Source organism: Scardinius erythrophthalmus (assembly GCF_964197995.2).
Source record: "Scardinius erythrophthalmus genome assembly, chromosome: 8".
In the NCBI taxonomy this organism is placed as follows: Eukaryota; Metazoa; Chordata; class Actinopteri; order Cypriniformes; family Leuciscidae; genus Scardinius; species Scardinius erythrophthalmus.
Window position 1 is genome coordinate 8,816,265 of NC_138228.1, and position 26,758 is coordinate 8,843,022.

General features: G+C 36.9%; 2 protein-coding genes across 2 annotated transcripts; both read left to right on the forward strand.

Moving 5' to 3' along the window:
* The first annotated feature begins 4,768 nt into the window (after positions 1–4,768).
* pskh1 (protein serine kinase H1) lies at positions 4,769–15,251 on the forward strand. Its single transcript, XM_081372110.1, has 3 exons — positions 4,769–5,764; positions 6,843–7,944; positions 13,586–15,251. The coding sequence occupies exons 2-3, from the start codon at positions 6,994–6,996 to the stop codon at positions 13,901–13,903; spliced, it is 1,269 nt and encodes a 422-aa protein (XP_081228236.1). The 5' UTR covers positions 4,769–5,764; positions 6,843–6,993; the 3' UTR covers positions 13,904–15,251.
* A 1,570-nt stretch (positions 15,252–16,821) lies between these two features.
* fan1 (FANCD2 and FANCI associated nuclease 1) lies at positions 16,822–26,119 on the forward strand. The gene is made up of 14 exons (XM_081372111.1): positions 16,822–16,930; positions 17,224–18,486; positions 19,055–19,195; positions 19,298–19,496; positions 20,208–20,441; positions 20,945–21,076; positions 21,153–21,261; positions 21,375–21,494; positions 21,613–21,777; positions 21,914–22,082; positions 22,994–23,097; positions 23,214–23,408; positions 25,159–25,287; positions 25,436–26,119. Exons 2-14 carry the CDS (start codon positions 17,292–17,294, stop codon positions 25,571–25,573), a joined length of 3,030 nt encoding a protein of 1,009 aa, XP_081228237.1. The 5' UTR covers positions 16,822–16,930; positions 17,224–17,291; the 3' UTR covers positions 25,574–26,119.
* Positions 26,120–26,758: the final 639 nt, after the last annotated feature.

A 26,758-nucleotide genomic window follows, 5' to 3' on the forward strand; every position in this document is an offset into this window, starting at 1 on the left:
CAACAACAACAACAACAACAAAATCCTAATAAAGAAAACTTTAAAGTTACTAAGATAAAGCCATTGTCATTTCCCCAATGTGACAACTAGCCCCGCTCTCCCCATTAATCCACAGATATAAGAGGTTCAGCTGAAAAGAATTGTATTCTAAAAATAGAGCAAGAATGTTGGATGTTAGCTTTTTGAATTATAGTCAGATTCCTCATGTTTAATAACCCATCCTGTGAGGCATCCATTCACCTTTAATAAGTCCGGAAATTGTATGTGTTTGGTATGAAAAGAATGTCTCAGATAAAATTCTCTCACTCAGATTTGTGGAATTAAATTTTTGAGAGTGTATAATGAAGACAGACATTTCAATTAATAAATAAAACTCCTTTTTATTAATTAATAGTCGTCAGATTCATTTCACGTTTAAATTTCTTTTAGAAAGCCTGCAAGGATTCCTGTCATGTTCACATTTATCAGTCGAGATCTCGACATAATATTTTCAACGAAACACAATCTGTTGGAATAAACCACAGTTTCACTCTTCAAGCTCGTCAACTGCCCACCGTGTGCAACTCTGACTATACACAGAATGTTCTTTAAACTCAGGGAAGGGTCACGGATTTCAGTGCCAAACTCTGAAATTAGATTTTACTTTGCTCCCATCAAACAGTTATTGAATTACTTTGACGACTTCACTGTATCCCATTAGTGCCTGAAAGCAAAACCAGGGCAGAGAGGTTTTCTTTCCCAAAGAATCTTTTCTTCTGAAAGCTCCTCCATATCTCTGTTTGACTCTCTTGTCTGGGGAGCAACCCAGGCCACCTTAGAAGTTAAGAAATATGAGTGTGAACCAAGAATAGCATATCTGCAAGAAAATGTGTCTAGAATTTTATGTCTTTACGTTGCCAAATCACTGCATGGTTCTTCTGTGTAAAGTTTAAGGTTTCAAACAGGAAAGCGGTCTGGTCAAGATGTTCTTTCACAATCGTCCAAATATTTGGACATCCAGTCTAATCTCCATGCGTAATGAGCTAAGGGAATTAAATAATCGAGGATGTCTGCTATCAACAAACCCAAGGATGTTAAATGATCTCAAACTGGACTTTGCACTCAGATGACTGCCAAATTTAGTGCCCATTTTGCCTGTTCCGGCGCTCCAGCCCTGACAGCCCCACGGGCTAAGACTAATTATCATGAGAATAATTGAGAGAGAGGAAGAGTCAGTGCTGCTTTTAATAGAGCTGTTTCTATCTTCATACTGATAAATAATGCACAGCAGTCAGCATATTTGGATTTAACGGATGATATTGACCTTTTTGGGCAGATAGTGAGTGGGGTGTGAGACGAGGAGAGAGAGAGAGAAACTGAGAGAACGGATGAAAGAATGAGAATGAATTAAGAGTGAGAGAGAGGGACGGAGAGAGACAGCCTTGAAGGCCAAGCAATCAATCACGCTGATATTGTTGATTTGCTTTGCATATTGTTATGAAAATAACAAACAAACATAGATTATAGAGTGACAAAGTCAATTTAACATTAAAGAAATCAGTCATCTTTCCTCGGAGGCAGAGCAACAAAGCCTTAAAGGACTGGTACACTTAAAAATGAAAATTCTGTCATCGTTTACTCACAATCAAGTTGTTTCAAACCTGTTTGAGTTTCTTTCTTCTGCTGAACACAAAAGAAGATATTTTGAAGAATGTCTGTAACCAGATCGTTGACCCCATTGACTTCCAAAGTATTTTTTTTTCCCTACTATGGAAGTCAATGAGGTCCATCAACTATCTGGTTACCGACATTCTTCAAAATATCTTCCTTTGTGTTCAGCAGAAGAAATAAATTCATATAGGTTTGAAACAACTTCACGGTGCGTAAATGATGACAGAATTTTCATTTTGAAGTGAACTATTCCATTAATCCATCATTTTGCACCACACATGTGATATCATGTGAAATACAGGTTTGATGTTTTCTAGAAGGTAAACCATCATTATTTTGTCACTGTGAAATACAGCATGACACAGCATTGGTCAGTCAGCGTTCCAAGAGTGCTGATATATAATATAACATTCCAAAAAGTGTTGGGGCTTTTCAGTAACTCTTTCTGCAGGTTACATTGATACACCGGTAGGTGACAAACCGTAGCCTAAAAATCTAGACGCACCCTAGCGGCAGCAAAATTTATTTTGCAGCCAGTGTCGTCTAGCAACTCTCCGTTGACTTTCGAGCTGGAAAAACCAAACTCTAGTCAGGCCAATCAAATCGTGTATAGAGTCGGTGGGCGGGCTTTACATAATGACGTCAGAGTTGTGAGTGTGACGGTTCCGCGTGAATTCCCTGCTACTTGAAAACAAAGAAGAGCTGCTGCTGCCGGCGAACAGCGGTCTTTCGAAACGGCTTTGTCTGTGACTCTGGAGGACTTGGAGTTAAGCTTTTCTTTGAGAAAAGAACAAAGAACGGCACATAAGTCATTCTTAAAATAGGAAGATGTGTTTGTAGTTTTGCCGGCCAGATATGGCAAAAGTTTAATCTATCATCAACTAGCTCCTGGTTGTAGCGCTGTCCTATTGCATGCAGAGCGAATTTGACAGACAGACGTTTATCCCGCCCCTCGGATTGAGCCCTGACAATGGTGAATTTGCAGACCTAACATCTTGATGTAGGTCTGGCTTGCCAGGCTAGACTAACTGTGTTCTTTAGTGAATCATTGAATCATTCATTGAACCAATTAGTTAAAATCACTTGATTCATTCAGGAACTAAACAAGTCTTGATTCATTAAAAAAAAACACACACTAAAGGGTGCGTCTGAAATTGCATACATCCCTAGTATATAGATGTATGTGAAAAGAGTACTATGTCCGAATTCATAATATTCATTAAACAGTAGGCGAAAAGTACCTGGAAGAATTACTTTGTGACCATTAAAAAAGTACATTCTATATAGTATGAATGTGTGCAGCATGAATGCATTCTGGACATACTACATTCTTCATGTTGTCGTTGTTAAATGGCCTAGTGTCAGCTGCCATTCATAAATCCTCTCCCATGGCCTCACTGGATAGAAAAGTGTTCGCACTTCAGAATCTCACTAGAAATAGTAGGTCATCTGAGTACTTTTTGCCTACTGTTTTATGAATACTAATTCAGACATGCTACTCACATACTTTTTTTTCATCTAATATATAGTAGGGAAGTATGCAATTTTGGATGCAGCCCTTGTCTTTATGACTGAATCACTGAATCATTCATTCAACCATTCCGATCAAAAACACTGCAGTGTTGCATAGAAATGCACAATGAATAATTCTTCTTTTCTGCTATTCTGCTCGGAACTATTTCCGTGTGTCACTCATTACTCTCTTCTCTTATATTGATCTGTTCTGGCTATAAATGCAATAGCCTATCGCAATCGTGTTGGTTTTCTAAGAGCTGCCGAATCACAGCTGTTTGATTGTGTGATATTGCAAAGGTGTGTTTATTTATAATGGACGACAGGAGGTTCTTTGTAAAGATATTTTGTCTGTTTTGATTTGACATGAAACAGAAGTTGCGATATATTCTTTCGTATCGTGATGTATTTCCGAATGCAACGGCCTCTCAAACAAGAAAAAATGCAGGGCATGATTTTGTCTATCAAGAATTGATTGGATTGTTGTGGTTTTGCTATTGTTGTCATCTCATGTGAGTGACAAGTAATCCAAGCAATGCAGTCACATTGTAAGGCATGATGATCTGCAAACTTCATACATCTATCCTTCGTTTCTCGTTCTTGATTACTCTCTCTCTCTTGTCCCAGCAACCATCACACTGTGTGTCAACACTTTCTCACTATGCTTGTCTGATTTTTTCATTCGGATAGCCTAGTTGGTGCCCTTTTGTGGTAATGGATGGATCTGATCCAGCCTTTTACTGCAGGGACACAAATCCACTGGCATTTCCTCTGAGCATTAGAAGTTACACCGCATTATATTATCATCTTGCCCTATTGGAGCAATTGTGAAGCGATTGCTTTTTTAGAGTGGTAATATCACAAAAGTCAAGAAATAAGAGTTTCAGCTGCTTTACCCCTTGTCATGGGTCATATTACAGATAGGGCAATGATAGAAATGAAATGATTAGTCTTAGAAATACATTCAGGTGTTTTTGTATTAATGAAGTCTGTAAATGCATTCTCTTAGTTTAGCACTACCAACAGCACATAACAAAACCTGAACCAGTGAAATACAGCAACAATTTGCTGCTATTTGGAGTTGATATTATTTAAAGAACAGCGCCATCTATTGGTGGATGAATCGAATATTTTGAGAGGTGTTGTGTGTCAAAACCATAGGTCAAAACCGACTGTGGTCAAAACCTTCTCAGCATGAGAAGAGAATGGACATTCAACTGTAATCTAACATGAAATATATATATTTTAAAAAGAACATGAAATAAAACAGCTCATATAATAAACAGGTTGACCTCCTAATGTTGATGTTTCAGGCCCTATTTAGTATTCTACATTAAATTAATTATTTTCAATGCAAATATAGGCTTTTGGATAAAAAAAAAAAAACGAAAAAATAATGGAGAAATATTTATCAACGCATTACATATATTGGCAGGATGGTATAAAATCATTAACTTAAGTAAACAAAAAGCTTAGTCTTAAAAGTGCAGATCGTCATATATGTAATAGTCGTCAAACTGAAGCAAGCTACGATACATGCCAAATGGTCGGAGAAACCGAGAAACAGATTTGTACAATATAAAAGTCCCTTCATCCGAATAGTCCTGAAAGCGAAAAGTAGTTTGTAAAGTGAAATGTTAATTCGTTAATTAATTGTTAAAAGTGAATTCGCGCTTTTGTATTTTTAAAATTCGAAAATAATTGCTTTAAAATTACACCTTAATTAAGAAATGGCGCAAACTTATACTTAATTTACATCGTACACCTTTGTATGAATAATTAAACTTCGCAAAACATATTGGTTTTGACAATGTGTAGATTAAAAAAGTAACTGTGCACTCGGATTACTCGTACTCGGATACATAAAGAGCTAGCTATGAAATGAATAAACAATCATTTAAAATAAAATAGTTGTGACAATAAATAACATTTTGCATATTCAAAAGATAAAACATTTCAAGAAAAAAAAATGTACAAACGTCTTACATTGATGAGACATATTTCACAACCTTTTGTAAATTATTTCACATATTAAATTTTTAATCCAGAAATTAATATAATCTTACAATTTTACTATTCAGTCATTAGGCTGTTTGTACAGAATGCAGATGCACACATTGACGTTTATCCTAAAAACACTCGATTGATATTATCCGTAGTTTGTTTCTCGGCCAAATTTATGATTCTGGCTGGCTTCACGTTATTTGTTGCAGGGGTCGAAGCAAGCGGAGGTCTTTCCTTTCCCAAAAGAAAAGGAGGAGGGAAAAAAAAAAACGGAGAGGGGGGAGAAAGAAAGAAAGGTCTACACAGGAAAAAAGGTGGTCCCACTCCGAAAACACCGTTTCCAAGCAGGCGGTCTCTATTCCATACTTTTCTTCTCATATCGCATCGCGTTAAAAGTGATACAAACACGTTAACAACCCTTATTTTTGGACTCAGCATGTTCATGCTAGCAAAATATAATGGGATGCTATCATTCTAGCAGGATTAAAGTTTTAGAAATACGGAAAAATGGAGAGAAGAGCTGAAACTGGGGTGAAGAGGCTGGCGCTGGGAATCTCGCCTTACTCCCACCATCGCCTGTAAGAAAATCCCTCTTAAGGTAATTTTCACATCTATTTGGACTTTTAAAGTTTCCAGTTTGGGTCTTAAGTTGATACAATTGTTGTTAAAACTACAACATTACGGAAACTTTAGCGATTAATCTCGATTTTAGATCCAGGCCTCAAGAAAACAATTGATTTTGTGCTGGACGGGGAGTTTTTTGTGATTTTGGGGGGTAACGTTAAGTGAACTTATATCCGGTGTATCGTTCACTTTTAATTATATTAATGTTTTATTAACGACTTTGTAACATAACTGGCTCCGTTAAGGCCTGTAACAGGTAACGAAAAGTTGAAGAAAAGTGTTTCAAGTTTGTTTCGAGCGATGAAAAAGTTGAACAAGTGTCTGAGTTTGAGTCTTTGTGGGGGGCCAGTGGAATTTTTGTGGTAAAGTTCAGTTGTAAGATCGGTTTATAGTTTAACTATACTAGTTTAACAACATAAACTGCTTAATTGATATGCTATGACACAACTGATATGAATAGTGGTGTCATAGTTATTCATTTTTATTACCCAGACTCATCTTTTCTCACAACAGCCCCTAATATCAGTTTCTGACTTTTAGTGATAACACGGTTAAAATCGATAACTATTACATATACGGTTAACGGAACAAATATCCTTTATGACTAAACGTTGTATAAACCTATTTTAGTTGGACATCTATCCATCCATCCATCCATAGATGTGATATGATAGCATGTATTCAATTATATTGATGATTTTTTTATTCACTACTCTTTAGCACTTATTAACAGCACTAATTTACATAGTACATTTCAGAAATAATAATAATTTATATAATATTATTTTATCCATCTATCTATCCATCCATCCATCCATATATGTGATATGATATAACTAATGTGCTTTATTACATAATTTAAGGTATAATTTACAAAAATCATTGTTACAAAGTTTTATTTTCCAATATCATGTTACAATTCACACTTGATATCAAACATAAGCAAAAATGTAACTACCCATACTTCATGCAAAATATACTTGTTATATACTTACTTAATATACATAATCATATATACTAGTCTTAATAAATGAAGTATTTTTTTATTTCAGATTAACATCTGATTAAATTAACATTTCACGTCGACTGGAATTCACACAATTCCGGTGTGTTGACTGAAGAGGTAACTGAGTGTGGGACTGGACGTGTTGCCTAGGAGATGAGGATGTGCTGCTGGCACCAGGAAGGAAGGATTTTGATGTGATGGGGTGCAGGACGAGCAAAGTCCTCCCAGAGCCACCCGCTGACGTCCAACTTGACCTAGTCAAAAAGGTAGAGCCGCATCAGACCGATGTCTATAAAAACTTCATCAGAAGTGACGGTGGCGGGGAGAAAACAGGCTCGCCATCCCCTCAGGGTCAAAGTCAGGCTGCTGCGAAGGTGAGCCAGTCCCCTCCACCAGCTAACAGCCAGACAGAGCCCGCTGACCCACACCGGAAAAAAGTAGCCAAATACAGGGCCAAATTTGACCCTCGAGTGACTGCTAAGTATGATATCAAAGCTTTGATAGGTCGGGGCAGTTTCAGTCGGGTAGTACGAGTGGAACACAGGAGCACACGGCAGCCGTACGCCATCAAGATGATCGAGACCCGCTACCGTGAAGGCAGAGAAGTATGTGAATCTGAACTTTGCGTCCTGCGACGGGTGCGCCACACTAACATCATCCAACTGATGGAGGTGTTCGAGACAGCTGAGCGGGTCTACATGGTGATGGAGTTGGCCACCGGCGGAGAACTGTTCGACCGTATCATCGCCCGTGGGTCTTTCACAGAAAGGGATGCCACACGGGTGTTGCAGATGGTTCTCGATGGCGTGAAGTACCTCCACACATTGGGCATCACGCACAGGGACCTGAAACCTGAAAACTTGCTTTACTACCATCCTGGTGCTGACTCCAAGATAATGATCACAGACTTTGGCTTGGCCAGCACGCGGAAGAAAGGCGACGAATGCCTGATGAAGACGACCTGTGGAACGCCCGAGTACATCGCTCCTGAGATACTCGTTCGTAAGCCGTACACCAATGCAGTGGACATGTGGGCGCTGGGAGTCATCTCCTACATACTGCTCAGTGGCACCATGCCTTTTGAGGATGACAATCGCATGCGCCTGTACCGACAGATCCTCAAAGGGAAATACAGTTTCTCCGGCGAGGTAAGGACTATGCGACTACTTTAAAATAATCATTCATTGTGATGCAGAATGATATGCATGTACTGTAGTGTACATAACCTATACTGCATGTGTACAAATAATATACTTGCAGAGTCTTTAATAATGTTTGTGTGATATCAAGTCAACACTACCAAGCATTAAATAGATAATTGTGGGCTTACAGATTTGAGATCAACCTCATTAAATGGTAAAATATGTATTATTTCAACAATGTGCTTGTGTCACTCACGTTACACCTGAAGGGAGTTGATTCTGTATGTATGTCAATGTATATCTAAAGAGTGATTATAATCAAGGTATTAATCAATATTTTAAATTCCCTAACACACCACTAAAAGCCTTCACGTCTTATATAGATAAAGCTTAAAAAAAGCTTTTTACCAGGTTCAAGTCAGCATGGAATGGAAGTTGTGATAGTAGTTTCTTCCCTATTATGACGAATGTCCAAGTGAAACGGCTTCTCAAACACGAAAAAATGTAGGGCGGTCTTGATTTTGTCCCTAGGAATTGATTGGATCTTTGTTGTTTGCGATTGTTGTGATCTCATGTGAGTGACAGGTTGTCCCGCCCTCATGCCAGTAAACATATCATCAGAGAAGAGATGAGATGTTGCTGCAAGAGGGAGGGTACGGTGGCCCAGTAATGAAACAAAATGAATCCACAACACGACGGAAATGAGTCACAACACAATGTAAAATGTACAACTCAACGGAAATAAGCCACAACACAACGAAATAAAGCCACAACACAACAGTAATGCTCCCGGCCACTAAAGGGCTCTTGGAGCGCTATAAAGTTAGTTTTCCTTGCCATTGTCCTATGTCAATAGAGTCAGCAGTCTTAATATATCAATACCACGATTCGTTTTAACAGTATGTAACCATTGTATATTGACATAAAATATTACTTTAAAATCACCTACATGAATTATAGCTGTGTACTCGAGAACACTTTGACGCGCTTCCACAGCGCATGATCCCTAAGGGAACGTCTGGCAATTCCCCCAAGTGTTAAAACGTATAAATTATTATAATATAATTTGATAAATAAAAATAAAAACCATTTGGTGAATTGCAGAATTAAAGGAGGGTATTGGCTCAATTTCACCTGTAAGTAGTCAGTCTGGTCACTAGGAACCTACCACAAGCTTTGGGACATGAAAAAAAAAACTTTAGGTGAATTACAGTAGGCCTAATGTTTTTATAAAAAACAAATTGTGTACTGTGCATACAGTGAGCTATTGGCACAATTTCACTTCTTGTAAGTCAGTGTGGTTAATAGGAACTACAACCTTTGGAACATGATAAAAGAAAAAGAACTTTTACAGAAATTTCCTAAAAAAATCTTGTTTACTGTGAATACATGAAGGGAGGTATTGGAAAAAAGTCACCTGTAGTAAGTCAGTCTACTACCAATACAATCAAGCTTTGGATTTTGAACATGTCTGTTTTTGAATGTTAAAAGTAATTTTAATACAAATTATAGCTACATTTAACATCTTGGAGGAACTGGCAGACATTCCCTTAGGGATTGCTGTGGTAATGCGTCAAAGCATTCTAGAGTTTAAATATGCAGATATAATGCACGTAGGTGATTTTGAATTAATAAATGTCGAAATAGAATGGTTAGCTGCATACTGTTAAAACTAATCGTGGTGTTGATATATTTTTTAGACTGCTGACTCTAAAGAATAGTGGAAAACTAACTTTATCGTGCTCCAAGAGCCCTCTAGTGGTCGGGGGCATTTCCGTTGTGTTGCGGCTCATTTCCGTTGTGTAGTGGATTAATTTAGTTGTGTTGTGGCTTAATTTTGTTGTGTTGCTTTTTAAATTTCGTAGTGCACTACTGGGCCACCGTAGGAGGGGAAGTCATTTTTTACTAAAGATCACGAGGGCATGTGATTTAAAAAAAAAATAATGATGTGTAATAAATGCTGCAATATTCTATAAAAAATGTTGAATTCATGGTGACTTTAAAGTTTCTAATAAAGGTTTAGCCAAACTCGACGTGTCATACCCCAAAGAGATAATCAACAGAGATAAAATCTTCTTAAATGATGCACCCTAATAATGCCTGTTTTTGCACTAGCTGTAGTTATGCATATTTCTGAGCTGCATGAGTGTGCTCTATATATATGAGATTTATATGAGAAGTCACTTCAGTGTGGATCATGCGTGTGCAAAACAAGAGTTGCTGGGAGATTGGAAATGCAGATGTTTTTGATTAGGTATAGAAGTGCTATAAAGCATATGCTAATGTTACTTGGTTTTATTAAACCCAGAAGTATTTGTGTGCCATGTTTTTGGGCTCGCTTGCAATGTTCTATACTTAATGATTTATTTGTTTTTGGCTGACTGCTCTTGCAAACAAACAAGCTCTTATGAAGTATATATGTTTTATATGTAGGCTACATGTTAATGGGTGGTGGTATTCCCCTTTAAATTTCCTTAAAGTGCTCTGAAGTGTTATTATTTAATGTTAAACTCTTACCTACCCCAAATTTAATGCTGATGCGTGTAATTGTTTTGTTATGTAAAAATTCTTTCTCTTATGCCCGCTTGCTTAGATTTGTTCTGAGACAAGTATAAGTAAGCCAGTCGTAGGTTGATTTCCCCGAAAAGCGTAAGCACTGTGGTCTGTGGCGCTTTCAGCATTGCACTGTTTGTTTGAGCGGCTTGACATAGCAACATTGACTCAACAAATGGTTTGAGTTTGGGGCGGTACTACCTGTTTGTCCGTTGAGCGTTAAGGAAACATATTTTTGCACTTTTTCAGTGCCAACATTAGAATTTAATTATTCGTTTTTCATGACCTCACAAACCCCCTGCAGTTTTTCCGTAGAATATAGCGGTTTTCATCTCCTGATTATATAAAACAAAAATCAGAATTAAAATGTTTAAAGTCTTTAAATGCTTAAATAAAACCGTATTATTATAAACCCATTTAAATAAATAATTTAGGAATTTATGCATTTAGCAAATGCTTTTATTTAAAACGACATAGCATTTAAGCTTTCCCTGGGAATCGGACCCATGACCTTGACATTGCTAGCGCTATGCACTACTTTTTGAGCTACAAAACAGATGTGGCAGTTACAGTACATCTGTACAGTGTACAGTTTAATAATGTTTGAGCAACACTTCAGTATGTGTCTTACCTCTATGAGTGACCCCAGGAAAAACGGTCTTGTACATTAATATTTTCATTATGTGGCTTAAAAACATAATTTTCTTGACATTTCTTGAAGACTGGCCTATTGTAACTATGCAATTTGTTGGATTATGTATTTATTTTTTCAACAGTGAGAGAGTAAAGAACAATGTTGTGTTGCTATATGGCAAAATATAAATGGGAAGGGTTTGTGAAAACATTTGGTGACATATAAAGCAAACAACAGCTTTTACTTTGACTTTTAATTGTACTGCAAAATATATAAAAATTCTAAATGCGAGGAATACATATCAATTATTACATTTACATGTGCACATTTGCAGATGCTTTTATCCGAAGCATCTTGGATTGCATTTCAGGTATATTTTTTAATTAGCCTAGTTCATCCATTGGCTGGGAACTGAAGTCATGACATGGCACATATTAGAGCTGCACGATTTTGGATAAATTAAGAATCACAATATTTTTTGTTTAAAATAGAGGTGATGATTCACCCACAATTCTGAATAGACAACTAAACATGTAATTTACTGGAGGTTCTGCCAAAATGTACTTTTTTAAGAAATATTTAATTAATTTGAATTGATTATTTAAAAAAGAAAAGGTTTAGATGAATGACTCAATGACTCACTCATATAGACTTACTCATATAGACTTCATTTCTGGATTAATCAGCGTTTTTAAACGAATCTCTTGAATGATTGATACAATGACATTTTTTTACATTCTAGGGTTTAATAGACAGCCATATCGTTATCATTTCGGAATAAGATCACATGGGTGTTTTAATCCAGATTGCAGTCTTTTAACGATTAATCATGTAGATCTAGCAGCATATACAATGTAGTGTCCGTAGTCTGGTGAGCAAAGGCGTGTAATCAATGCCTAGGCCTACTCGCTTTGAGGCCATCTATATGGTAATATTCTCTGATAACTTGACAAAATTAGCCATTAGCAGATACACATTTAAAATTTTCAGTCTTTCTTTCTGGTAAAACGGTCCAAAAATACTGATGACTCATTCTGCACTACACAAACTTTTAGAATAAGAAGGACAGTGCCACTGAAAATGTCTGTCTCCTGCTATATATCTACTTGAGGCTTTTATACAGTCCATTCAGATCTGCATTCCTAAATAGAAATATTCCCCACAAAGCCACCAGAACACAACGGGCTATGATAGTTCTGCGTCTTTCTGTCTTTTGACTCTAGTGTGCTCTGTTTCTATTCTTCACAAAGTGCTTTTCAAACACTTTAAACTTTTGCCAACCATTTTGTCTTTGTCTGTTGACCTTGGATTTCTGAGTATGTTTATTTGCATGCCTCTATTTATCGTATGAGTATTTACATGCAAGTTTTGGTGAATTCGCATGTGCTTGTATTTTGGGGAGTGTGTGTGTGTGTTTGTGTTAGCTGGACAATAGCCAGCGCAGTCCTGTCATCATGTGTTATCCCGCAGTAACCCCCTGCATGAGCGTGTGATGTAAGGCCACAGAGTTCCTGGCAGAGTGTGTGCGTCAGGGCCTCTCTGCTGCTGTGAGTCACAGACAAGACCAATGTGGACTTTACAGGGAAAAGCCCTGGAGAAGTCATGCTAACCAACAAAAACTCAGCCATGTTTTGTTTTCTCTCTTGCTTATAGAGCTGCTAGTGTTTGGCCAGTTGTCATAACATATCAGGACATGCACGACTAGTCTAAAGATGTTCTAGGAAGAGTGGAAAATTAACTTGTATAATATATTTTGCATTGCTGAAACCATCTTGTATTGGTCCTTTCTTTCTCTTTCAACGAACTTGAATTATGCTCTCCAATATCGGCTATTGTTATAGTTGACTGGACCTTGTTTGTTTCTTGTTATTTTATATTATCATTCAAAAAGTTGGTAGGTACAGCAAGATTTTTAATTTCTGAAAGAAATTAATACTTTTATTCAGCAAGGACACATTAAATTGATCAAAAGTAACAGTAAAGACATTCATAATGTTATTGTAATGTTTGGATTTGCACTTTGTTCTTGAATCTTGAAAAAAATGCATCACGGTTTCCAAAAAAATATGAATCAGAACAACTGTTTCCAATATTGATGAGAAGAAATGTTCTTGAACACCAAATCAGCATATTATAATGATTTCTGAAGTTATTACAGTTTTTATGACTGTTTTTGCTGTATTTTTGGTCAAATGCAGCCTTGGTGAGCATTAGATACTTCTTTCAAAAGCATAAAAAAAAATCACTTTATTTTATGGACATGTACCTACGATAGTAATAACAGCAAATTATGCATGATTACAAGTATTAAGTATACATGTATAATTAAAATGTATGATATTATCTAATATTATAATTATCTAGGTTGTTGTGTATACAGAACAAGTCTCAAAATCTTTTGAGAATGTCTGAATAATTTTATTTATGCCATTTTTCTATTTCTTTTCTGTTTTCTGACAGCCATGGCCAAGTGTTTCCAACCTTGCTAAGGACTTCATCGACCGTGTCCTCACGGTGGATCCAAATGAGCGTCTCACTGCGGGCCAGGCACTCAAACACCCTTGGATTGTCAGCATGGCAGCTTCCTCCTCTATGAAGAACCTGCAGCGGTCTATTTCCCAGAACCTCCTGAAGAGAGCGTCCTCACGCTGCCACAGCACTAAATCAGCCCAGTCCACTCGCTCCAGCCGCTCCACAAAGTCCAGCAAGGCACGGCGCGTTCGCGAGAAAGAGCTGCGAGAACTCAACCGCCGGTACCAGCAGCAATGTAACGGTTGAGGGCGATGTAAAGACTATGTGACAAACATTGGAGAGAGCAAAACAACATTGTGCCTCAACTTAGATGTCAACTTCCTGCTCCATCACAACAGAGCCAATTAGCAGAAAACCTCCTTCTAAACTTTTCATTCACTTTCTATTTTTCTGCTGTTTTTCTTTCGTTTATTATCTTTTATGTGAGTTTTATTTATTTATTGTTGGTGTATTGTCATGTTTATGTTGTCTTTGGAAATTATCTCATTCAGCCTTTTACCTGATTGTATCTGTTGAACAGAATTTTACATAAGTTGCTGGAAGGACTAAGAATACACCTTCCTGATTTTTGCTGTGAATTATTTGTTACGGTACCCACCCAGAAGATTGTTCTTCTGATAGGGGAAATGTGCTGTTTATTCATTATTTGCAACAAATCACATGACCTAGTTATAGTTTATTGTCACTTTGAACATGAGGGAAAGGTAAAAACCAGACCGTTGATAATCGCTTTGGAAGTGACCGCGCAAATCACATTCATAATAATACACACTGCTGTTTAATCATGAGCCTTAAAGGCATAGTTCACCCAAAAATGAAAATTCTGTCGTCATATACATACCCTCGTGTCATTTCCAAACCCTGTATAACTTCTGCGGAGCACAAAAGATGATGTTTTGAAATAACTGCTTTTACCCATACAATGAAAGTCAATGGGGTCCAAAACAACGCTGGACCTCATTGGCTTTCATTGTATGGACTTGGATAAATAAATAAAAATCTTCTTTTGTGTTCTGCAGAAATAAAGTTATACGGGTCCAGGGTGAGTAAATGATTACAGAATCGATCTATCTAGGGATCTACATTGCCCAATATGTCTGTTGTTTATCCTGAATAAGACATAACTGACCCTTTTCCGGCCGTTTCTGCAACCCTACTAATAAGGACCCTAATTGTAATAGCAATCATTAATACCTGTCGGAAAATACACCGAAAAAAAGTGTAATCAGGATTTTCAGAGACTTGACTTTAATTTGGTCAGTGAAGAAACTTTCCGTGATTCATGACTTCTACTGTTGTAGTAATTATTCATACTATCTGATATTGATCGCTCTCAGTGTATGGGTGGCCAGTATCGGGAAGCCCCGAATCAGAATCGGTTACTTTCTCTGTCACCAGCTGTTGTGCCTTGAGCAAGGCACTGAACCACCGTGAAGGCCTTTTGGCAGCCTTTCCACTCTCACTCCCCTCTGTCAGAAAGCAGCAGAAATGTGCCAAAGAAACTCCTGTGTGCCTGGATCATCGAGCAATGTTTGGTGAGAGCGGACATATGAAATTAATTAGTATTAAAACTGTGATGAAATGAAGACTTTTTAAAATATGTTCTTAAATCTGTTCCTTGTTTTATATATATATATAAAATCATATATCAAAAATTAAAGGGAAAAGTAATCTGTGTTTCTGGGTTGTATCCCGTTTCACAGCAAGTGCCTTGAATTTGTTATACAATTGATGTAACGAGTGAATGATATTTTGAAAAAAATTGCAACCACATTGGTTTTGGATACTTTATTTTTGAATAACTACTTGATTACAGAAATATTCTCATTTTTTGGTTTCTTCCACATTCTCTCACTTCTAAGCTTGTGTAATTTTCTCAGACTTTAGGAAAATATATTTCCCTCATTTCGGTTACATTTATTAGCTACAAACCTGCGAAAATAATAACTAGAAATTTGAATCAGTTAAAGTTTCTTGAGGGCTCATGAGTGTTAAGGCTGTCATACATTACTTGTTCATTTTAATCTAGTAGTATCCATTAAAATATCAATCAACATCAAAAATGATTTTGGGAAAACCACTGTTTGTATATGCCTTTATACCCCAAATATTTTTTTCTCTCTCAAGGAAAAAGCTATTTTATATGTGCACGTCAAATTGAGACTAGTAAAGAAAATGCTCTTAAAAGTGCAAAAATATTTTTAATTTAGTGTATCACCAACATTCATGTAAGGAATGTGTGTTTGTAGCTTCAGTTGAAATAAAACTGCAACTGTTGTCCATTTGTTGAGTTCAGTCCAACACTGTCTCATGTTCCTTTTTGTCCATTTTTAATGAACAATTACAGAATATTGCTTTTTTTAATCATTAATATTTAGTAAAATGTTGCAATTAAATAAAAAAACAAACAAATGCTCACTTTGCTTTAATATTTTTGTGCAACATAAACTATGATTAATTTTCCTTTAGTACGGATGAGACAAAGGACATGTTAGTCATATATCTATGAAGCAAGATGTTTTCACATTGTGTCAATTTTTTGGCTGATGTGTAGAGTTTGTAAAACTGTCTAATTGTCTGTTATAAAGGAAGACAAACAATAGTGATTCATTGGTAAATACACAAGTCATGATGTTCAGCTGTGACGCAAATTTTTAGGCCAACTGGTTTCCGATATGTAGCCTAAGTAAAATAAGGTTTGTGGTCAAGGAATAGTCCATCTAAAATTCTTTGGATATTTGGATCATTTACTCACTCTCATGTAATCCCAAATCTGAATGACTTTCTTCTGCAGAACACAAAAAGAGAGGCCTATACTTTAAAGAACAATGGGTAGGCCTATACCAAACAAATTGGAGCCTATAGTGACTTCCATTGTACGGAAAAACAAAACACGGATACATTTCTCAAAATATGTTCTTTTATGTGCAGAATTTTCATTTTTGGGGTGAACTATCCCTTTTTCTCAAAATTACTTGAAGAAAAAGATTCTCCTTTAATATAATTAGGCTATACACAGTCAAACATCAAACAAAGTTGCACTTTGAAGCCACAGTTTTTTTATACAACGCACGTTGCTATAACAGCTCTTTAATAGAGAAAATATGATAAAAAATTAAGTTTGTTTTAAAATATAACTAAATTGCCAGGCTGTAGCAAACGAAAGATAGCGGACTGCACTGGAGCTGACTTTTATTTTGAAAAATAGCAGAAAAAATAATGGCGCCATGAATTCTTGCAGCTAGCTTCACATTTCACTTCAGCACAAGACAGGTCTGTACAATTATTTGCAGATATATTTATAATTGTATAATATTTATTTTATTTATAGCTTAATCTATATTTGAAATTATATTTCGTTTCATAATATGTTTTTTTGGGGGGGATTATTTTATGTGGCATGGCATTCTGTGTCAGCCTTGGAGAGTCTGAAACGAACAAATCAATTCATTGCAAAATAATGTAACCTTTGAATGTAATGAAGCAGCCTTCCTTTACATAATTCAGACACTGTCTAATGAATGCCACCCTCTCCTATGACTATTTTGTCTTTTATGTACTTTTAGGTTCAGAAACAAATATTCAGCCTGTTGTTGTTTAGCTGGTTGATGGGATAACATATGAACAGACCGGTATGGAGTCTCGGATGGGGAAAGGCAGCTCTTCTAATAGAGGCAGTGCCAGAAAACTCTCAGTCACGAAGAAAAATAGCCAGAGAGTCAGTGCAATCAAAGAGAGAACAAGCAATGGAGGTGGGGTTGCTTCCATAACTTCATTTTTCAGGAATACACCACCTTGTAAACTGGCCTGTCCTCTGTGTGGCAAACTTGTACCTCGTTACAAGATTAATGAACACATAGACTCTCAATGCCAAAGGTTTCTTGGAGAGGATCATGAAGATGCATTGGCTGTCAGTGATGACAAGCAGGAGAAAATAACCAAAACACCCTCTAATGTTGCAGTAACTCCAAATAACGGGAAAGAGAAAAGCCCAGGAGAGAAAGATGCTGATACGAGTCCATATTTTAAAAAGAACTGTGTGATGAGGCAAGAATCATCCAAAACAAATGTACAAACTAAAGCGGTTAAAAAAGTTGGTCTTGGGAGTTTATCCTCTAAACTGTCTAGAAGAGCACTTAGGCTTTCAGGGGAATCTGAGACGAATAATACTCATGTCTCTGGAAAAGAAGAGGCCTGTTATGCAGAATCGAGCAGTTCACAGAAGGAAAATTACATGAGGAGTTTAACTTTTGAATCTAAAGTCGATGGCATGGATACAGATGACACGCTACCAACAGAGCCAACAGCTTCAATCCAACCTCAAGTGAAAAACGTTGAGAAATCTGTGGCAGTTCTGGCTGAATCTAGCAGCAGCGCTGACGTTCAGTCAGTGAAATGTTCATCCTCATCCAGAATAATGAAGCGGAAGTCAGAGGAGGTGCCAAAAAACGACACAAACACTACAGAAACCTCCATCATACATAAGAAAAGTAGATATATTCAAAGTAAAACTGAAAGCAGACAAGACACTAATGTCAAGTCAGATCAAACTGATGCCTCGTCCAGTGTCTGTGATGTTTCATCATCAGAGAGTCAAATCAAAAGCAAGACCATGTATGAGGACATTGAGACTACAACACCAGCTAATGAACCCAAAATGCTTGCCGTAGAGAAAGCCAACGAGGATTCAGAGCATCAGCACACCAGGCGGCCGTATTACCTGCAAAACTTTCGGACTGTCCTTGAGGCGGTGTTGGAAAATGAGGATGATAGGCTGCTCTTCAATGAAGATGACTTCTCAGCAATTCACACTTTTCAGCAGCTTTCAGGTAGAGGAACTACTTCAAAGTCACTTTGAAGTCTCACTTCTGTGCTTATGTGCAACAATAGTCTTTTAAAACTCAATGCACTCCAGGGAAGTTATGTAACATAAGCTATCATTCAAAAAGCTTATGGTCAGTATGATGTTTTTTTAAAGAAATTGATACTTTTATTCAGCAAGGATGCATTAAATTGATCAATAAATATCAAGATTTATCACAAAAGATTTATATTTCTTAAAAAAAATCATCCTGAAACCTAAAAAAAAAAAAATGCATCCACAAAAATATCAAGCAGCACAACTGTTTTCATCACTGATAATAATAAGAAATGTTTCTTGAGCACCAAATCAGCATATTTTAATCGTTTCTAAAGGATCATGTGACATTGAAGACTGGAGTAATGATGATGAAAATTCAGCTTTGCATCACAGGAATAAATTCCACATTTAAATAAATTAAGATAATTATATTTCACAATATTATTGTATTTACTGTATATTTGATCAAATAAATGAAACCTTGGTGATCACAAGAGACATCTCTCTCTCTCTCTCCCTCTTTCTCTCTCCTGTAGTTCCTGGTCAGATGCTTTATGTCCGTCTGTTCCAAAGGAAGCTGAAATGGCTTCAGGTCAGTAAGGTGGAATATACAGAGATCAGCTCAGACCTCAGACCTGTCTTTCAGGAACTGGTCGCATGTGGCTTCTTACAATCAGGTTAGTGGTGAGATTTGTCGACCCTTTTGATTTATCAACAGTTTAGAACCCAATATCAGGCAACACACTTAACTGCAGCTCATGACTTCTTCCCTATGACAGAATCGGAGCTTCACGAGATCCAAGAAGTGTTAGATCTGCTTCCTGCACCAGAGCTCAGAAACCTGGCCAAAACATTTCACCTTGGCCGTGGAGGGAATGGGACTCAGAAACAGCAGTTGGTAGAAGGGCTGCTCCAGCTGGGGAAACAGCGATCGCTCTTTGTTAGTCAAAACAACACGTCTGCAGTCATTCTCAAGAGGTGAGATGTTCAAGATACATGCAGCATCTGTACTTATATCACAGTAGTGATGTTGGCCAAAGGTTATGGTCATAGACATTAAATTAAAAAGGTGATTTAGCAGACACTGACTTATACAGTGCCGTTCAAATGTTTGAGGTCAGTTAGTTTGTTTTTAAATAAATTAATACTTTTATTCAGCAAGCACGCATTAAATTGATCAAAAGTGACAGTGAAGACTTTTACGTCATTACAAGACATTTCAGATTTCTATTTCAAATAAATGCCGTCTTTTTTGACCTTCCACTCATCCAAGAATCAAAGAAATCATAGTTTAAAAAACAAAAACAAAGATATATATATATATATATATATCAGGACTGTTTTCAACATTGATAATAATAAAAAAAAGTTTCTTGAGCACCAAAAACAACATATTACACTGATTTCTGAAGGATCATGTGACACTGAAGACTGGAGTAATGATGCTGAAAATACATTAAAACAGAAAAGAGTTCATTTATATTGTAATAATATTTCACAATATTGCTGTTTTTACTGTATTTTTTATTTAAAAAAAAAAAAAGCAAGGCTGCATTTATTTGATCAAAAATACAGTAAAACCAGCATAATTTCTGTTAATCTTACTGACCCCGATCTTTTTAACACGAGTGTATAATATGAACTGTACAAAACAGATGTCCTGTTACGAGGAAAGCTTGTCTTTTTCAGGGCCAAGCAGGCTGCAGGTTCCTGTGTGCGTCTGTGCCGCAGGTCCCGCGCTGTGTTCTCCCGCGTCCTGCTCCTGTTCTCCGTCACAGACTCTTTGGAGGAGGAGGAGACGGCCGCTGGAGGTCAGGGGCAGCTCTACACCATTCTGCTGGTCAATTCTGGCCGTCTAGCTTTCCCAGAGTACACTGTACATCGCTCAGCCAGACTGTTTCAGGACAGGGATGACCTCATCAGGTCAGTGTTATATTTATTTTTTAACAAAACTTTGATCAAGTGGTAATTTTACTCCAAAATCAGAAGAAAAGAAAAGACACCTTTTTATTGGGTGTCTTTACTATATACTTTAGGTACAGTGTACTTATTTTGTTGATGTTGCATTGCAAAACACTCACATTTGTCTATTTTAGGACCATTATGATTTTTCAATTGTGATTTTCTATTTTTTTATGACAATTATGTATAATAATTAAAAAAAAAACTATTCTGTAACACAAACATGTATTAATAAATTAAACAATCATAAATTATAGTAACAGATACTACCAGGATGAGTATATATATATATAATTTATAAATTAATTAATATTTAAAATATTTTTTTTGTACAGGTTTTGTGAGGTTTGCTTCTGAAACCTTCCTTTGAAGATGGCAATATTTGTCATTATGTTCTAGAAATGTTTTTATTGTCTCTGTTATTATTCTAAAATGTTTGATTCTGTGCATATTCTTCTGTACAGGTACGAAACTGCGATGCGCACACTGCAGGATGTGATTGCTGCAATGCAGACAGGCAGTTGGGAGGACGCCCATGACCTCTATACTACAGCAAAGGCCACTTGGCAGGAGATTAAAGACTCCTGTGACATAAGGTTTGAAAAAGAAATTGCAACTTTCATTTAATTTGCTTGCTGTTGTAAGATGGATTGAGTTTCAATATGTGTGCAGTCATCAAGAACGACTGCCTGTTTTTCTGCGGTGTTTCACTGTGGGCTGGACCTACACCCGTATACTGTCCCGAGGAGTTGAGATTTCACAAAGACTTCGCCGCTATGATGTGGGTGGATAATACATGGAATGAATTATGCCATTGTAAACACTTTATTCTTTATATTGATTTTACACGGGTTCATTAATTCAATTATTTATCTTTGCATTTCTGCACTGTAGGAATCTGTGGAGGAGCTTAGGAATCTTCTGTCCCAGTCAGTGTATTGTGTAACCAGTAGGGGGCGCTGGTGGGACAGACTTGCTCTCAATCTCCAGCAACATCTTAAACAACATGAGCAGGTACCTTATTCGATTGTAGATAAATATAAGCAGAGATATTGTTTTAATGTTATTTTTATATGGGATACATAAATGTTCTTTCAAAGGATTGAATGAATTTGACACCTTTTGTATCCAGGCCATCTGTGCTATTCGGGATGGACTGAATGACCCTCTGGTCCGAACAGGCCACAAATTGTCACTTCATCAGCGAGCTTCCCGAATGAAGGAATCTGCTAGCTTGAAGAAGTACCGTCTGCTGCTCCGAGATCTGCCCACTGTGCACGTACAGGATGTCACTCATGTGAGTCTTCAGTTCTTCCTTATTTTTGATTATAATATAGTGTTATTCACTGTGTATATTTTGTGGTCAGAATTACTAAATACTAAAGTTGTATCTTTTTAAAAGCAACACTGACTTTACAACTGTGTTTTAACAGGTCACAATTCGAGGCCAGCTCTTTCCTCATGAGGGTGGAATGGGCAAATCAGTGTTCCTTAGAGCAGCCAATGAGGATGAAGGTTCCAGAGAGGGACGAGGGACTATGGTCATGTGTTCTGTTGAGGAACTGGCTCTGGAACACTACAGAACACTTGGATTTGATCAAGGTCTGGCATCACATTTTGTTTGTGCACAATCAAGATGAAGGAAGTTATCATCTACATAGCCTCATTGTCATTTTCAAACCTCGAAATTACTTTCTTTTTTCTGTGGAACAAAAAATGAGAAATTTTGAAGAATGTAGCCTGCAGTTATAAATGAGGCAGAAGATGAAATCTTGACATCTACTTTACAAGCCTAGCTCTCCTTAGTGCATCAGAGATGTACAGATGTCGGAAACATTCAGAGTGGTTCTGAACCAGATCAGGTGATTCATTGAAAAGATTTGACTTCATTGAAACAAATCTGACATCGCTAATTACGTCATGTACAGATTTACAGTGAAAATGATTTAAATTTCAGTCTGTTTCTCTCTTTAAAAGCAATATATGACTTCAGAAGCATTCAAATATAAATTATAAAGACCTCTTTTATGATCCTTAAAAGCTTGAAAGCCTCAGTCCTCATTCATTGTAATTGCGTGGAAAGTACATTCTTTTTTTGGTGTTTAAAAAATATATTGTTTCAGAATCATTTGCTAAGAAGAATCAAATATATTTTCATAAAATCATTCAAATTTGTAATTATAGCTAGCAAATACAAGGATTCCCAAACAATTTTTGTCAGCCTAACCTCTTTGACCTAAAATATTTACTTAAAATACTGCCTGAGATTTTACACGTTTGCATGTTCACGGTTCTCCTTGGTTACATGCAATTATGCCAATACAATTTTGAAATCTTTTTTTGTGAGTTTTATTTTTAAATGATTTATTTTACATTTGTATGATGAATTATTAGCTTTAAATCAACTCACAAACCCCCTTCAGTTGCCACGCGACCACAAGTTTGGGAAACCCTGCACTAGCGCATACATTCTGCATTCTTTAAGTTGCTGTAATCTGTTTTCCCCTTTTAAGGTATTCACGGAGAAGGCTCTACATTTTCCACTCTGTTTGGACTCCTCATGTGGGACATCATCTTTATCGACGGGGTTCCTGATGTCTTCCGAAACCCATACCAGGTACAGAATAATTAAAGAAGGAATGCTGTGTGCTTCGCTCGTTCAGGGTCACGCTTTATTGTCAGGTCATACCACCCTTAGAGATCAGTGATCAATGACTCTATGCCCTTTCCCAGACTTGTCCTTTAGATTTGCACACTGATTGTTTCTATGGTAACCGGCGGGAAGCCATCGAGGCTCGCGCTGAGATGTTGCGCGAGGCGTCTGCAGAGACGCTGCAGGAGCTGCTCGCTGATGTGTGGACCGCACAAGAGGGGAGAGTGTGTGCGCTGATAAACTGGGAGCGCTTCTCCTCTCTTCAGCAGGCACAGGTAATCACAGATTCTTTACGCCATGTTCGTTCTTACATACCATCTTTGGTAATGCTTTCCGGCAGCTCCAGTCTACTTGAATGGGAACCTTTTTGCAAAGATTACTTTTCAGTAACATATTTCGGTCACACTTTAGACTAGGATCCAATTCTCACTATTAACTAACTATTAACTATGACTTTTGCCTCAATAAACTCCTAATTACTGCTTATTAATAAGTAGTTGTTACGTTTAGGGATGTAGAATATGGTCATGCAGAATATGTGCTTTATAAGTACTAATTAACAGCCAATATCCTAGTAATTTGCATGCTGATAAGCAACTAGTCAATAGTGAGAAATGGACCCTAAACTAAAGTGTTACCCATATTTAGTTACTAAAGTGTTACTAAACCCATATTTCAAATGAGCAATAAAATCAAGTTAATGTACAATTGTGTTTTAGAGTAAAAAAAAAACAGACAGCATCTCAATCTAAAAGTTTGGCTCTTTTTCTATTGCTGCCACATTGAGTTTTGCAATTGGTCTACTAGTGGTCCGTCAACTCCTCAGTGTCTTTAACGTCATTAATTAAAGCTACACTGTGTAATATTTTAAGTTGATTTTTAGCAAAAAAACACTTTGTTCTTTCAAAATTATACGTTCTCATTACTGTGTAATCACTTCAACCAACTAATTAAGTATTCTCGTAAGTGTATAATCTGCCATTTAGAATACATACGAGCGAGTCGCTCGAATGGCGGCAGCCATGTTGCGCCTCCATCTTGAAAATACATTAGCCAAAGAGGGACATACCTGGAAATTCAAGCTTCGCCTTTCGCGTTTTTACACTCAGTGGCACCGCGACGAATGCGAGGGGGAGATTACTCGCGACTGCCGGCAGATTTGAAATAATACGGCCACCGTAGGAGTTAAAACGCCCTCGAAATGGGAGGGGCTAGAAAGTAATATTCAGTTGGTAGTCATATACAATTTCACTGCTAGATGGGAGTAAATCCTACACAGTGTAGCTTTAAAGGTACACTATGTAACAAATTTAAAATAATGAGTCAATGCATGATCAATCCTTTTTCCAAAACATGTTTTTGTCTTAGCCTGATTCACTATGGTAAGCCTATTATTAGTGTTTATATTTTAGACTGCACAGTCACGCAGAGCCGAAGCACAACAAAAACATTCTTCCACAAAATGCATGCAGATTTATTTTTTGACTACTAGATCGCCAAAAGTTACTTAGTGTTACTATAAAACTTACATTGTTTAATTTTTTTCTTTTTTTCTTGGACAAGCATACTTCTCTTAGTGTATTTTAACATTTAAAGTCAGCATGTGCAATAGTCTTTTCTTCCCTATTGTAATATGCATATCTGAGTGAAACTTCTTGAACAAGCAGAAATGTAGCCTGGGACTTGATTTTGCCCACGGGGAATTGATTGGATCTTTGGATCGCTGTCATTTGCTTTAGCTTCGATCTCGTGTGAGTGACAGGTTGTCCCTTTCTCGTGCCAGTAAACATGAATTAAAAAAATAATAATGATGAGCACAGATTTATAATAAATAATGCAATATTCCATAAAAAAAACAAGGATTATCAGTTTTAATTTTATGGTGACTTTAACATTTTCATTCGACATCATTAAAATATGAACTGATTATACCTCGTGTGCCAGATTGTTCACTACCGTAAACAAGCACATTTTACTTAATTTACTTAAGGCAATTTGTACTTAATTTTCTTCGTCTGGTTTTAGAGTCTAGTAGAGTGTTTGGGTGGCCACTTCTTAAGCGGTGTGGTCCTCAGAATGGCAAAGGACTACAGGCACTGCAGAGGAGGACTTCCAGATCTGGTAGTCTGGAGCATGTCCAACAAGAAGTACAAGGTGAGTCAGAGACGTAGCTTGCTAGTCAGTGTATTCAACTTTTAAATACTCCAGAAAGTAACTTATGTAACTGATTTAATACGATTACGGTGTTATGAAACAATGGAAATGCTTGAAAACATTGCTTATTTGAGTTGTGTTGTTCTAGCTGGTGGAAGTGAAGGGTCCTAATGACCGTCTGTCACAGAAGCAACAGATCTGGCTGGATGAGCTGCGTAAGCTCGGGGCTGATGTAGAAGTGTGTCACGTCACTGCCACTGGAGCACGGGGAGTGAGGCGGGAATGAGGCTGCTGTCACTCTGAGAAGAATGAAGACTCGAGCATGCATGGTTTACCAAACAAGCAAAGTTAGAAATGTTTGAAGCACACAGGACGGATTTAATGTTGTATTAAAACCTCAGCTTGGCGCTGATCTGGTGATGTAACAGAAGAGTATTATTAGGAAGTTTAAAAAGACTTAATCTCCTGAATTGTAAAATTGTTAACTTACCTCATGGCAGAGACTGGCTGATTTTTATTCTTGTGCTCATTGTAAAGTGACAATATATTATATTGACAAATTAACAAAAATGTTATTTTCTGGTGTAAATCATTTTAAAGACATTGAATAAAAAAATCACATTTTAAAAGTTTTTGTTATTTAATGCTTAAATATTTATGGAAGACATAAGCACACAATGTTCAGTCTTGCTCTATTTTAAAGGTCTATTTAAAACCATTTTATAAACTGTTATTTTAATGAACCATGCTTTTCAGTGTAACCTTTAAACATTATGAAGTTTGTAACATCATGCTACTGTAGCATAAGGTAAATAAATCAGTGAAGTGCAGGTAAAGGGACACTATCCAATCACTTTCCTTAATGTCCTATGCAGACCAGACAATCTCAGTTACTTCAACATTTAATTTATAGAACAATGGGGATGAACAGAATCACACAGAGCATTAGAACACTGAAGCAGACTATATATATATATATATATATATATATTATTTATTTATTTATATATGCAGGGCTGGAAATGGGGGGTAAAGTGGGGGGACGGAGTCCAGGGACTGAATTCCGAGGGGGGACGGCGTTTTAGTTCATATTGTTTAAAAAAGAAATAGGGAAATGAAGGGATTTCTATCATCAACAGTTTCATGTGATGGAACGGGTTGTGAGAAGGAGGGGGAGAACAACTCAGGGGGATAGCTTACTCTTTAAATTCTTGGGGAAAATTTTTTTAATTGGCAGTTGAAATTATTTCAGAGAATTAAATTAGAATAGAACAACGTTTAGGTAGCAACGTTTAAAAAAAAAAAACTTTCATGTCATTTTTATTAATTTAGGAAAGAAAAAGTAGGCTAGCTGAAACTGATCTTTGATTCTCATACTAATTGCTCATATGCCTCTGGACACAGAAGGATTGCATTGGCATTTGATTGAAATGTAACATCTATGCAAAATAATCCTTGAATCATTTAAGGC

Coding starts and splice junctions, on each gene's coding strand:
- pskh1 (XM_081372110.1), top strand. CDS start 6,994: ATGGGGTGCAGGACGAGCAAAGTCCTCCCAGAGCCACCCGCTGACGTC. Junction 7,945..13,585: donor AATACAGTTTCTCCGGCGAG/GTAAGGACTATG, acceptor GTTTTCTGACAG/CCATGGCCAAGTGTTTCCAA.
- fan1 (XM_081372111.1), top strand. CDS start 17,292: ATGGAGTCTCGGATGGGGAAAGGCAGCTCTTCTAATAGAGGCAGTGCC. Junction 21,077..21,152: donor AAAGACTCCTGTGACATAAG/GTTTGAAAAAGA, acceptor ATATGTGTGCAG/TCATCAAGAACGACTGCCTG. Junction 25,288..25,435: donor TGTCCAACAAGAAGTACAAG/GTGAGTCAGAGA, acceptor GTGTTGTTCTAG/CTGGTGGAAGTGAAGGGTCC.